The sequence below is a fragment of the Protopterus annectens genome, chromosome 2.part0 (assembly GCF_019279795.1).
Source record: "Protopterus annectens isolate FY-2018-M chromosome 2.part0, PAN1.0, whole genome shotgun sequence".
Classification (NCBI taxonomy): Eukaryota; Metazoa; Chordata; order Ceratodontiformes; family Protopteridae; genus Protopterus; species Protopterus annectens.
Genome location: NC_056728.1, coordinates 1,293,602,196 through 1,293,618,111, shown reverse-complemented (window position 1 = coordinate 1,293,618,111; position 15,916 = coordinate 1,293,602,196). Strand labels below are relative to the sequence as shown.

Here is a 15,916-nt window from a genome sequence, read left to right as displayed (position 1 = left end):
GATTTTTATTTGAAGCTTCTGACAGTTTTTCTTGTGGAAGTATTTTTCTTTCCTCCAATTTCTCTCTTAATTTTTTGTATATCTTCTGTCTGGAAATTCTGAGCTTCTTGCATAATAATAATACATAATTGTTTTCTTATCCTCAGTAGTCCACTCTGTTGTCTTTTTTTTGCTTATCAGTTTTTGTGATTTTTGTGGACTGCTACTTATTTCTACAACATGGAGGCCATCCTCCCACTGGGCTTGGCCTAGCCCCATTGGAGGAATTTTTCCATATCTTGAGGATTTTACACTGGCATCTTTTGCAGCCCTGGCACCAGCGCACCTACCAGGATTGGACACTTTGTTATCCTGGGTCATGTGCACCCTGCTAGTTTTTTTTTTTTTTTATTTTTAACCTACTTCTATCCATGATGTATGTTATATAAAATACAGTCTATATATCAGTGTCATCTTGTTGATATTTTGTGAAAAACAGGGTCCACCTCATGAAGGTACTCACCAAGACTTGAGCATGAATTCAAGTCAAGCAATACTACTCTGCTTTGTTTGCTTACTTATCGTCTCTCCATTCGGCCACTTATGTCCTCCTATGTATTGTAAAATATGGTCCTTTAATAACAAGAGTAAGGTTGTCAAGTACGGAAAGAAATGGTAGTTATTCTGAGCTGTTCAGCATAAAAGTGCCATGTTCTGGGGATGAAAGCAGCATTAACACTATACTGGGCTTACCTTCTCATTAAGTAATTTGGTCTGAAGAGGTTATATCATAAAGAGATAGCTGGAAAAAATATCTAGCATGAATTAAAGGGATTACTCCTTTGTCAAATATAAAATTAATAATGTATTTCTGAAGATACTTGTCCTAGGCATACCTTTCAACACCACCCTAACCCGTAATCTGATTTTACCTGCTAAGCTTGAAAAATAGTAAAACATCCTTTCTTATGTTATCAATACATATCTGCTCTGAAATCTTTCACTTTAATATTAAATTTCTTTCTGCTTAAAAGTCTAATGTTTCTAATAATGGCAAATAAAATAATGCTAAAAATATTACATTAGTTTTCCTTAATGACTTTTTTCCTGCTATAATCTACAGTGTTACTAATTTAAAATGACTAGTGCATACAATATACTTCTGACAGAATACGTATGAGTCAATTATTTTCAGGTACACCAATTTTCCATTTTTTTTGTTACAAAAACAAATGCCAGTAAATTTCAGATCTGGACTATGCAAGTATTAGAAAGCAACAATATTTTTACTGAAATTTACTAGTTTAGGCAAGAGTATGCATTCACCACAGCCTTCATTTATTTGTATTATTTATTACCTATAATGCCATCTGCTTGCTTTGTTGTCTGTTTTGCATTCACAATCTGTTTTAAATTTTCAGATATAGATGCACTAGAAAATTATAATGAAATCATGGTAAAGACCAGATATTATACTAAAAAATTATGGATATTGTTCTCCGATTTCAACTCATATAGTAATGACTAGAAATTATACTTAAAACCATGTTATTCCTGGATTTCATCTCATGAAATGGAATTTTATTTATTTAGTTAGTTTTTCAGAACAATAAATATTTTAGATTCAATAGTCTCCATTAATTCTTAAATTCTAGTCCTTATCTAAATTTAATACAAATCTCAGGGTAATGTTAATTTTATACTATATGTGGTCTGAAGCTTGCTGTTCAAAATTTCCATCCATCCATCCAGTCCTGTATCATTCCATCCATCTGTTTTCTGGACAAGATTCCCAGACAAGGTCACAGTGATAAGAATATGAGCAGGGCACACCAGATTTCTCTTTTCCCATGGACAGCCTCCAGTTCAATCTGTAAGATCTCCAAACATTGCCAGGCAAGCTAAAACATATAATCACTTTACTTTCTTCTTGATATGCCTCAGAAGTGCTAACTATTTAAAATGTAAGGACTCTGATTGCTAATCAGATTGTGGAGACTGAATGAATTAAAACCAAGGCTTACATATACTAAGTCTGAGATTGCCATTTCTTGTAATATTCCTTTTTCTCCAAGGTACGGTGATCTTGAATTGGTATATATAAATTTGGGTTTATGTGCAAGGCATGGTCCATGCATCAGTGGGTGGAGGGGTTATCCCTTTGCGAAAAAGAAATTTGAAGGAGAAAAGCTGTGTCTGATATTCCCTCTTGTTCTGTATTTTCACTCTTTCTTTTGGTGTGCAAGTCCTGATATTTCAGTATGGAGTCCTCAGAGCATTGTACAATGATTCATGCTTATTATACGTATATAGAAGGCACCAGAGGTCATCTTTAGACTGTACCCATACCACTTCTTTTGACTCCTTACAGCAGCAGAAGGCACATGATGTCTAGTGCTCCCCCTACCCATTTCTTTCATGCTGCAAAACTTTGTTCTATTATTACTTAAATGCCTTTAAAGCATGCTATAAAGAGTTATCCCTGGTGTCTGTTTCCCTCCAATGTTGCAGTGTTTGCTCATAACTGTAGGGAAATGTTAAGGTATGAACCCCACACAGACTCATATTCACACATTCTTGACCACACATGCACGCACACTCACACACACACACACACACACACACACACACACACACACACACACACACACACACACACACACACACACACACACACACACACACACACACACACACACACACACACACACACACACACACTCTGATCCCTCTGTCCATTGCACTCAGGAACATACTCATCCATTCACTCATGCATAAACACACACACACACACTCACACACACACACACACACACACACACACACACACACACACACACACACACACACACACACACACACACACACACACACACACACACACACACACACACACACACACACACACACACACACACTCTGATCCCTCTGTCCAATTGCACTCAGGAACATACTCATCCATTCACTCATGCATAAACACACACACACACACACACACACACACACACACACACACACACACACACACACACACACACACACCCCTACCCTACCTATCAACTTACCATTCCTGACCTTCTTGGCAAACAGACGCACACACACACACACGCACACACACACACACACACACACACACACACACACACACACACACACACACACACACACACACACACACACACACACACACACCCCTACCCTACCTATCAACTTACCATTCCTGACCTTCTCGGCAAACAGACGCACACACACACACACACACACACACACACACACACACACACACACACACACACACACACACACACACACACACACACACACACACACACACACATATGCACACACCACCACTACCTGTCCACTAAACTCCCTAACACTTTCTTCTAACATGACTGGGTGAATGCCAGCTTTTTGCTGTGTTCATTAACATGGGTGTCCAAGGTATCTTCCTCAGCATAGTGATTCTCTAAATCACTCTGCTGCATAAGTACTCATCGGTATTTCCAGGATGCTTCAGAGATAGCCAGGCATAGAGCTGCATCATAAAGTGGTGCAATACTGTGGTAGGGCTGTCACTGAACCAGAAATTAATTCTGTGAGGTGTACACTTCTACCTCATGGTAACCCTTCTGAATTCTGCCTCTTGTCTTTAGAAATATAATTAAGTGGTATACACCATTTAGATAGCTGCAGTCCCTAAATCAGAGCTTCAGTTTTACATAAAACTACAGTATTTATAGGAGTTCACTATATTACGTGTGTATATCAAAACAATGGAACATAATAGCAATTACAGTCAGCCAGGCTGCAGGCCTTGTTTATTACTGCATCAGAAGAACATCTAAAAGTGAAATAGATTTGTCAAAGCACATGTCCTAAGATTATCTGTATTCTTCTACGTACTACATTTTTATATTCAATATATTTTACTAAATTATACCTTCTGCTTAGAAGCGTATGCAGTGATATGGTGTAATTCTATATTTGCAATGAAAATGAGAATGTCATATTCAGTCTTACACTTACATCATAATAATATCATTAACTTTTGTAAGTTCTTTTATTAACAAGGCTGTTAAAAACATTCACTTTTTGTACCACATTAGTAATAGGATGTTTGCCTTTCATAAGTACACTTTGTTCTCAAATGTGTTAGAAATGTATGTACTTTTTATAATGTGATGGACTATTTGTATTGCATGTTTCTTTTTCAGCTCAGAATCATTCTGCATGATGGAAAGGAGTGTCTATCTGTTCTTACTTCTGCCTTACTTGTAGTAATGCTGTCACATTAGGAGCTTGCACTTATGTCTTTCTTGATGTTAATGTTTTCTGTGATGCTATATGATTGCACTATTGGAACATTTTTCCCTTGCCTTCTACTGAAAATTGGCTTTGCTCAATCAGACTTTCCCAGTAAACAAATACAAAAAATGAAAGATAGATAGATAGATAGATAGATAGATAGATAGATAGATAGACAGACAGATAGATCAATAGATAGATAGATGATTGATTAATTGGTGATTAGTTAATTAAGTGATTCTGTGTGCATAGTGAGTTGTGGGTGGCTATGGTGGTGTAGCGGTTAGCGTTGTCGCCTCACACCAAGATGTTCTCGGTTCGATTCTTGGCTGTGGTGCCTTCTGTGTGGAGTGTACATGTCCTCCCTGTAGTCACAAGGGTTGCTTCTGGTTTCCTCCCACATTCCAAAGGCATGCAGTAGGTGGATTGGACAGTCTAAATTGTCCGTATGTGAGAGTGTGTGCAAGTGTGAGTGATGCGAATGGAATGCTATAACAGGGCTAACCACCCTGTGGTGTAAACATTGGCTTGAGATGATTTTCACTACTGAAGTGACATCCCCACGCCATGTACACAATGGGAAAAAGGGTTATGGATGGATGTATAGTGAGTGGTTCAGTGATATTTTACTGTCATTTGTCTGTCTAGGAAGGATCTTATGTCAGAATGAAAGAATTTAAACAAAAATAACAGCCCTGTTATTTCTTTACTTTGTGTGATCAGTTTAGAGGTTTTAATCTGGTCATTTTTTTAAGGTACTTGTGACAACCTTGATGTCAGTTACATGCCTACCTAGAAAGCAAGAGTCATATATTTAAACAGAATGTGAAATTAAGGGCAGGTTCTCCCCTGCCAAAAGACAACTGTGCTCAAAGCTATTAACACAATGACATTTTAGTGAGCTTCTCTGCATAATGTAAGTGTAATAATCATAAAAACACAGTTTTAATGTTTTATTTAATATTGGGCTAGTTGTAAAGTTTGGATCCAGTTCATTTTCTTGTGTTGTTTAACTCATAGTAAAGGTAATATTTGTGATAGAAGAGTTGTTCTGAATCTGACCATAAAATTTACGAATGGTGGGGTTGAAACATACTTGATACATGGGTAAAAAGTAATATACCTTGTCAGTTCTCCTTGTACTTTATAAAAAGCGGTGTATTAATGGGTCATCTATGACTGATGGGGCAGTGAATGCCATAACATGGAGACCTGATAATGAAAGAGTAATAGCCAGATGTTTATAATCATAGCACTTGAACTTCTAGTAAGTCCCTATCAACTAAATGAAAGCCTGTGAACCAGTCTATGAGGGATCTGTTTCACAAACTTATTTTTAGGAAATCCAGATATGCCAAGACTATTTCTCTTGTCTGCAGGTTTCAGAGCCATCTGATTTGCATACACTCTCTCAATCATATCTCTCTAATGAGATAGAAACCTTAATTTTACATATTGTGAATATATTACATTGGTTATGTTAATATGGCTTGTCAGAACATCAATAGAAATGTGCCTTTTTTGTTAAAGAATTTAGTGTTTACTGTTGACAGTTTGTTTAAGGCATTCATGTCCAATTTATAGATTTCAGACAATAATAAACAGTTGATAGGAGTACAGTGGAGAGCTTGGCTATCATTAGCCTGATCTGCCTCGAAAACTGAGGCATTGTTAGGAGAAACAGTTGTTACTTCCTGTAGGACAGTCCAAAAAGAAAATTTCTAAACCTCAGACTTAAAAACATTGTTTGCTTAATCAATGGTAACTTAACCAAAGAGATGAGCAGCTGAATGGAGCTTCTCTAACATTTTTTTTTGTATGGACTCCTTCCTCCAACAACCCATATGCATACGAAAAGCACTTTCACACCTTCTCTAATATAACATATTCCAAATCACCAAACTCTAATATTAATATAGTCTGGTCAACAAAGATGCATTTGATCAGTTGTTGTTCTCAGCCAAATTATTTTCTCCTAAATGATGACTCACCAAGTGACCAGACACATAAAAAGAGTTAACCATTGATGTCTTTCACTCTAGTTTGACATCTTACTAAATAATTCAATGAAATTTATTGAGCAACAAATTGCACATTTCAGCATTTCAATATTTCAATTGATATATCCCTATGGAATTTATATTCAGCTGCTATTCCTTTTAGTACTTAACAAGCCAGGCATTTTAACACACAAAATTAAGAAAACTGAACAGTACAGAAAAACAAAACAAAAATGTCACTTCGGCCACTTACATTTTCTGGTACTTACATATTATCGCAACCAGATTCCAAATGGCTGGTACTGGAAGTTGTTGAATCCAGAAAGTATGCAGGTTGTGGAATCCAAACGAAAAAGAGGAAGATGTAGATGTGACAGGTATAACTTGTTAAAAGAAGTGAAAAACGTTGTTCGTGGACTTTAGACCCTGAATGCCATCATGTGTGTGATAAAACACATCGTGAGTGAAGGCAGGATGTGTGTTGTTTCCATTCTTAGTTGCTGTTAACACAGACTGTGTTTATAGATTTCATAGTACAGAAGTGGTATTACGTGTGGGTCCTGTATATTTCAGAAGTTCAACTTTTGCTGTTGGGGTGAGGTGGCAATTTACTAAATGTCAGCTGCTATGTTTTGAGTATATGTTTATGAAGAAAACTTATCACGTTTGAGGCAAGTATCAGGCGGCAAGCTGGGTGCAGGCAGTGTATACCTCATGAACTTTTCTGTATCCGTTATTGAACTGAACTTGTTTATAGTATGCTGTAAGGGAAATTATAATTGAAAAAAGGTTTACAATTGTACTGTGTTGGTCATGTTTAGAAATATATAGATCTCGTGATCTGGTAGAAGGAGTGCTTATATTCCTGGATGCCATGTTCAATTGCTCCCCATTCTCCTCCCACTCCCCCCATTCAGTTGATAAGATGAAAGAAACTAGTAAAGGTTACTGAAGTCCCAACCTGTAAGTGTACAGTCACCGCAGTAATTTCCTCAACAGAACATACTCACCCTGTGTTATTTTGGAGGAGCTTTCCATAGTTATGTATTCTCACCATCCTTAAAGAGGAATTTGAGACTTATTCATAGGATCTTAGGAGATTACTAGGCTAATGGCCCTGGGGCCCTTACAAGCCTAGCCAAGAGTTTATCCAAAAAAAAAGAAACCTCAGTCAGCACCTGTCACCACTGTCAATTAGGGACAAAGGTGGAACCCATGGGAACAAAGTTATGGTTTCCCATCCACTCATCAAGGCTGTGTTTGAAGAGGATCAGTGAGGTACTCTGTTTGACATGTATGGGAAGTCTATTCCAAAGATGGGGCAGCCTCTGGGAGACAAACTTGTCTCTCCAGCAGGTTTTGTTGATGTTGCATATTAGAATTACATTTAGGCCTATTGAGCGGGTGATGTGGGAGGAGTTAGACTTACAGATATGCAGCATCTCCAGTAGGGCAGGGTCTGACATTGCCTTGTAGGTGAGACACAGATCACCTCTGAACAATCTGTATGATACCGAGGAGAGTGATAGTGATTTAAGCCTGTCCACATAAGATAGGTGTTGGAGGCCATAGATTCTCTTTGTGATGTATTTCCTTGGCCTTTCCAGTTAGTGCAGGTGTTTGGAGAGGTACATACCAAACAGGGCATTATACTCAATTATAGGTCTAATAAGGGAGGAGTACAGAGAGGTAATAACCTTCTTTTTTCTGGATGCAATTCCTCTTTCTGACAGATTACCCAATGTCAGACATACCTACTTAGTAGCTTACCTACCCCTGCAAAAACACGAGTCATTTGTCCATACATTGAAGAATTATGACACACTGGCAATCTGGTTGCGATAATACGTAAGTATCCATTTTTTTTGCACATTCCTGCACTGTTTTAATTATTTTCAACACCAAACTAAGACATAAACATAATAATAGCAAGTATTCAATTGGTCTTTGTCCAGATTCGCAATAAAGAATACAAATGTTTATATATTAAATGGCTTTAATAGTTTTATATTAAATAGAAAGAGGATTATTTGTGTTCCCAGTAACCAACATTATTGGTGCTAAAGCTAACATTTCAACTTTTGAATTAAAAGAAAAAAAATAATCTATATATAAATATATGTACCATCAAAATTTCAAAGACAAAACATTTTTTAAGCAAAAGACTGAGCTACAGTGTCGAAAACAAAAACATCTAGCCTAAATGTTGAACGTCAGAAACACAACGATCAGCATTCGACATACCAGACTTCTGGTTTTGAAAGTCCGTATGTCCTTTCACATTTTAGTAGGTGCAGCCCCCCCTGCACCCCCCAAAACCCTTGTAAATTATATATACCAGCTCTGAGATCACACTACAGTGAATAAAATGGTAAATTCACCAATCCTTACTGTACCGGGCTCTCCATTCTCAATGCCGAACTTATAATAACAAATTAAGCTTTACTTTTATTATTATGATTTTGTATTATTCCATTTCAGCATTGTGAAACTTTGAAAATGTACTTTCGGCCATACACTTTTCAAGAAGGAGCCTTTGAAATTTTGATGGTAAACCTACATATATATATATATATATATATATATATATATACATATACATATATATATATATATATATATATATATATATATATATATATATATATATATATATATATATATATATATATATATATATATATATATATATATACATACACACACACATACATATATATATATATGACTGAAAGTTAAGTCCTTGTAGTGCTTTTCCATGAGTTCACCATTTCAGCTAACCTCTGGTAAATTTTTTAAATGACCTTTAATTTTAGCACTGGTGAACATTTGCACTGAATTCCAACTTAATGGTCTGTGGAACTAGTTTCATGATGAATAGTACTATTATTCTACTGTTCTTTTCTTATAAAAGCCTCTTTTATACAGCAATTATGAAAAACTAAATCATCAGAAAATAGCTCCTGTAAAATAGGAGTCAAATTACAGACCCCCACATACAAATGAAGCAGGCAGACTTTGCCAGACGTTGTTTCATCACAAAGAGGTGAATTTGAAGATACTGTGCATAAATGTAAAACACTGCATAAATACAAATAATACATATTGAAATATAAATAAAACATGTATAACATTATCATAGAAAGCCAGTTAAATAAAGCATGCATGCAATAATATATTGTAGTTATTGTGTCAGAGCAGTAAGATCTCTATGTTGTGAATTTTCAGCCTTAATAATGAATGGTATCAAAGTGGTGAGCCATTATTTAAGAGAGTGAACAGTTTCATCTTGCTTTGAAAAGCTTTCTGCTTTTTAACACTAATAATATTTTATCTGCTTATACTAGTGAATACTATGAAATCCTATCAGGAGTCTCCCTCCCGGCTGTTTAGGCCTCATTTTCCCTACCTTACATATTTTCACATCTAATCAGACCTGTTCCAATCATTTTGTGTCCAGAGGGATGCCACCATTGACTATTCCCTTCAACACATTCAACCAAAGTAAATGAACTAAAAAAAAATGTAACTAAATATGAGGACCAAAACGGGGTCTCCAGAAGTGTCCTGTTTGCTCTGTTCACACATACACTGCTGTGCCTACGTACACTTACATGTACTGAATTTCGTTTATACAGCATGGCAAACAACTGCCTCTTTGCTGCATTGTATGAATGATCATCTTGTTACTTGTTAAACAAAGAATCTGTTTGCTTTAAGCAGAAGTCAGTGCATCAATGCAGTAAAACAGCTATACGTATATGAACATGTACATAATAATATGTAATAACTTTTTTGTTGTTTTCATATTCTGGCAGTCACACATTTAAGCAGCTGCAGACATGCACTTGTTGCTGTTTAAATGCATTCTAAGAATGCTTGCACATCCAGGTAGGGAAAGAATGGCATCACTTCCAGGTACCCAGTTGAGCCCCATAATTCTACCTGTGCATTAGATCTGCTGTATGCAAAGGAAAAAGCTGTTATGGACTACCTTGAACTCACATTCAGTCATAGATCCCTATTCTCTCACAGACTTCAAAATCCAATAAGCTGCCACCATCTTGAAAAGTCAAATAGCAAGGACAATCTATTAAATACATAAGTACTTCAAAGTAAAATCAACAAATACATAAAAAACAGCAAATCAATAAAGAACACACAACAAAATCCTGAAATACTTAGCCCAAATGAAATACATTATTAAGTCTACATAATATTAATAAAAATATGAAGTAGAAAATAATCAGGATACAAGTTAACATATTTTATAACAAAAACTGAAAACTCAAAGTTAGCTATGTTATTTGATCAGGAGCTGTGAAATACATCCAAAAAGGTAAAAAACAAACTGATGAAAGTGAAAGCATAAATGCCACAAATAGGAAATGAAGCACTTTCGGAAGAAACATGAAGTGAATAATGTAAAGCAAAAACACTCCCTGTAACAACAGAAAATAACCACTCTAACCTAGGATTCAATTTATATAACTATTGACAAGAAAATGCAGTAGAAAGACTTTGCCAAACATTGTTTGACCCCAAAGAGGTAAATTTGAATGTATCATACACAAACGTAAAACACTTCATAAATAGAAATACATATTAAAATACAAATAAAACACATATAAAATTATCATAGAAATCCAATTAAATAACACATGCCATCAACTAAACTAGCATAAAAAATGAGGATGCAGGAGCATTACTGCTTACATATATGTGTGATTTTCACTTTTTGGGAGTTGCCACCAAAATGATTACCCTTGTAAATATGTTTAGGATGTAGCAAGCATATAATCAGCTAAATCTAGTTAAACAGAATAGGAGGGAAATTCTGGACTGAGTAAAGCATATGAAGCATTGACCACAGGGCTGAGATATATGGTGCTCGATCTGTCAGAGGAGGCAGCTTAGGTGGTAACAAGCAGGGCCATGATGGTGGCTGAGAAACATGAAAGAAGAAGTGGTTAGTGGAAGCATTTCCAAATGTGTTACCTACACTAGCAGCTAGCAAGCAGAAGAAAGAAAGGATTAAGGAGTATAATGACTGGCTGCAACTGTAGGCAAGAGGGAAAGGCTTAGGCCTAGCAGCAGGATGAGGGATACCTAGCAAAGAATCCATCTGTATGAAAGTGACAGGCTCCATCTTAGACTGAACAGCTATGCTATGTACTGGGTTAGAAAGTCAAGTCCCAGTGATGGTACATTTAAACTAAGGTGGAAAGGGAAGGGAAAGAGGCAGAATCAAAAGTGGGGTAGATGTTTAGGCAGTAGACAGGAGGTAAAAAGAGACACAGAATATTACAGAGGAATAATAAGGGTGATTTGGACCCTGACAGGGAAGTATTACTTTACAGGACAATAAATCTGAGTAGGAAGATGGAGGAACTGAAGAAAGTGAGGCAGGAGGGAAGGGTAGATATTGCTGGTATCTCAGAAACATGTGCTAGTAAACGAAGCGCTAGGGCATGGATTTGGTAGAATATAGATTAGTTAGAATGAACAGATGAGGATGGAATGCCAATCTACATAAAGGAGGGTATCAGTTAAGAGGTTAGTGAGAAGGAAGAACACCAAAGCAGATAATAACCAAAAATCATTGTAAAATAGTTGTGTATAATATTGTGTTATATCTGTAACATATGCATACAGTATTGATGTTTGCTATCGTATTTTACTAGTCATTGTGATCTGTGTATTAATGTGTTCTATCTGCTTTGCCTGCATATAGTATTTAAACATTTTACTATTGTATCTTAGCAGATATTGAGATGTAATAACTTGTCTTACTGTGGAACTTTTCTCTCCGGGCCTCCACTGAAAAAGAGCTTCTACTCAGCCAGATTATCCTGGTAAAAAAATGTCAAATAAATAAGTAATAAGTAATAATCAGGACTAGAAGCTAGATTACAGTAGAGGACAGGGGAAACTAGGGCATTGATAATACAGATCATTCATCTAATACAACAAGAAGTGAGCATGAGAAACTGGAGGAGAGACAATAAGAGTGGAATAGGAGAAAGAAGTTAATACTCTTGGGGAATTTGAACCCCCCCCCCAAGCAGACTGGAAGATTCTAAGCTCTAGGGAGGTAGAACAAGTACAGGAGCTACTGAGTTCTTGGACTGTGAGGGCTTGAGCCAGATGGTGGAGGACTGTTTCATAAATGGCAAAATTTTGGACATTGTCTTATTAAATGTGGAGCTTGTCTTGGGTATCCAGCTTTAGGCACTGTTAGCTACTGCATGCTTTAGAATAAGGCAAGGGTAAAAATAAATAAAGAGGCAAAGACAATGATTTGGGATGTTAGAAAAGTGGGGTTTTCTGTGCTGAGGGAGGTGGACAAGGATCCATTAACAGACCGGGAGCAAATATCGAGAGTAAACCGCAATCGGAATGGAACGGGGAGGCACTATCTACAACTACGGACAAGGATGTGAGGAAGGTGTATAGAGACAAAAAGAGAAGATCAGCATGGCTATACAGCAATGTAATCTTACTAATTTGGGCAAAATATAATGTTTACAAAAAGTAGAAAGAAGGGAATGGGGAAGTTGAAAAAGCGCATTACAAGGAAACTAGAGAAAAGCCAACAATGTTGGCTAGCCAGCAAAGGACAAAATTAAAAGGTACTTATCAGAAGGGATCAAGAAGGGAAGGAGGAAAGGCTGTTTTGGTACATATCACAAATCAGGAATGGAAACTCAAAACTGACCAGGCTAAAGAAAGACAGGAGGGAGGTTGCAGAAGTCCTAGATATAGCACAGTGCAACATATTTTGATTTGGTCTTCAAAGAGGAAAGCAAAGGGAGATTCCTATGATGGGAAGTCAGCAGACCAAACTGGGGAGATCAATGGGCAGACATCAGGGTAGAGAGGGAGAGAGAGGATCATCAAAGGGAACTGGCTATCCACAGGAAGGACACAACACAAGGATTAGATGGGCAATTCACACAGTCCACAGAAATCAGGTTGGTGTGTTCACAGATACCCTGATGGAGAGATAGTCATCAGACCACTGATTAGTGATTACTATAGAAGTCCCAAAGGACTAGAAGCCAGCAGCTGGGGAACTCTTGTACAAAGTGGAGAGAGAAAATCTGAGGACCTGAAAGTCTGTTAGCTTAAGAGCAGTTGCAGGGAAATTCGTTGAGAGATTGAACTTTGAAGGGGAAAGAATTTCTGGAGGATGTCAACATCCAAGACAGCAACCAGCATGTGATCATGGCAAGTCCCACAAAAGACACTGATAGGAAACCTGACAGGTTACAGTAGGACCAAAAATGAGCAACTAGATAGCTGCATAGTTGTTGGTAGGGCACAGAGGTGATAGAGACAGTATAATGAAGGAAAGTGACTACTGGGCCATCATAGGGGGGGTCTTTTTTGGTGTCAGCACTCTTCAGTTTGTTGATTTCTGACATGCTTGAGGGAATAAAGAAACAGGATCAACCTTTTTGCTGCTGACCCAAACACAGGTGTGGCAGTGGATGATGGGGAATAGATTATAGTGAAGGATTTGGAAAAATTGAACAAGTGGAGAGAAATGAAGATGACATTTAATGCAACCAGATATAAAATACTTTACTTGACCCCAAACAATCTTGGTGTGAATTATCAGCTGAGAGGCATGGGACTTATCACAGAAGAGCAGCAAAAGGATCTGAAGGTGTTGAGTACACCTTGCCTGGACTGCCAGCAGAGTGTGAGGGCAGTAGCAGCGGATAAATGAATGCAAGGGTATATCCCAGGGGGATAGATTCCAGAAGCAAAAGGGCAACATTTTTCTATCTACAGGGACTTGATCAGATCATGGTTTCAGTGCTGTGTGCAATTCTATTGGCCATATAAGAAAATGGACATTAGACTGCTAATAGTTACCAGAGTAACCAGAGTAGTCTGTCAGATGCTGGGGAAGGAATATGACTGAGGCTAGAGGAGCTAGAGTTCTTCTCACTTGAAACCAGAGAGACAGGGAGAACATGGTACTGTTGTAGGGAGATATAGCTGGGCTTTTCTGTGCAGAAATGACACACAGCAATGTGAATGCAGACAGCATTTTTGCAAGGACTAACTACTCCTTGGATCTGCAAAAGTACTTTTTCAGTGAGAATGCCGTGAACCCATGGAATGGATTATTAGAACTATTAGTGGAGTGGAAATCCTCAGATGCCTTCAAGATGGTAACAGAAAAAGAATAACTGGAAAGGTAAGCTCTGAAGGGAGACATAATATAACATAATATAACACTTAAAAGGGCAAGCCAGATAGGGTTATTGTATCATTCTGCCATCAAATATATCTAAAGTAATGTAATGTCACCTCTTTTCTAAACAATAGATTTGCCATTTTCTGTTTTAGGCAGTTAGGTTTCAGGCCTTCCTGCTATGAAGTGTACTAGTACATGAGGTTGCAACTGTTTGCCTATATATCCTTCTGAAGCACTTAGAGACTTACAAGGTATGGCATGCTTAAACAGAATGCTTAATATAGAAAATAATTTTATTGTTACATCTGAATGAGAACTTGAAGGACAACCTTATAACAAAGTCCTAAAATTGCTAGTCACTACCTCTAGGTATCCTCAGACAAGTTATAGAGCACATCTACAAATGCCTTCTCTTATGCAGTCTTACTTTATAAGGTTTAAACTCTCAGAGATGTTTAGTTTCATTTTGGAGCTTGTAATTCCTCCAGTGTCTTGAAGCAATCACTTCAGGTGCTAAATCTGCATATGGTTCTTCAGGCTCAGCAGAAATCCCGTTTGCTTCATGTATGTTTATTGTAGCATTGCAAGTTTGGTCTCAACAGTCTCCTTTTGTCATGTGGGCACACCTTTTTCCTTATTCAGAATGTACATGTGAACTTCTCACTTTATTTAGAACTGGTCCATTCAGTTTTATACAACTGATCAGACCACTGCTGTGGTATTGGATTCGGTGTATAACTTGCATTTTCAGGCCATTCTGAAGTTGTTTTAAGCACTCCAACTGGTTACAATGTGGAAAATTATGTTTTATGAATGGCCAACATACCTCTCAACCTAAGTGCAAGAAATCTGGACAAAGTTTAAAATAACAGGGCGATAAAGGCCCAAAATTAGGGACAAATTTTAAAGATTGCTCTTATAAACTTAGACTGCAGCTAGAATAATAAGGTTTGTGTTATCATGCATTTTTTGAGGGATAGGATACCTGAAAATGAAATGTATGTCATCATTTAGTGACTTCAATTCTCAGTAATTTTCAATAAAAACATGATTTTTATAATGAACAGAGCAAAAGTAAGCGGTAAAAAGCTGGACAGTTGAGGGTTATGAAGCCCTATGGTTTCATCTCCCTTTGTGGAATATAAACCGTGGCACTTCATAAAACACTGCATGGCATCAGTCAGATAAATACTAATACTGCTGACAAGCAGTATTGCATTGCTTACAGTTGATTCCAAAATGACTGATATTTTTATTATTTTTTTTTTCAGTTGGATCAAATGCTGGTAGATGATTTCTTTCCTGTTATGGCAGACGATGCCTTGCTGTCTTCTCATCCTATAATTGTGAGTGTATCTACACCTGCTGAAATAACTTCAGTGTTTGATGGCATATCCTATAGTAAGGTAAGAGCTAT

General features: G+C 37.1%; 1 protein-coding gene across 2 annotated transcripts in view; it reads left to right on the top strand.

The window, feature by feature from the left end:
* The window catches only part of LOC122793449 (glutamyl aminopeptidase), a 792,963-nt gene that overhangs the window by 424,678 nt on the left and 352,369 nt on the right, over positions 1-15,916 (top strand). For both annotated transcript variants that reach the window (XM_044061461.1, XM_044061462.1), the window contains exon 8: positions 15,771-15,905. In XM_044061461.1, the coding sequence (XP_043917396.1) occupies positions 15,771-15,905 (135 nt within the window). The remainder of the gene's footprint in view (positions 1-15,770; positions 15,906-15,916) is intronic.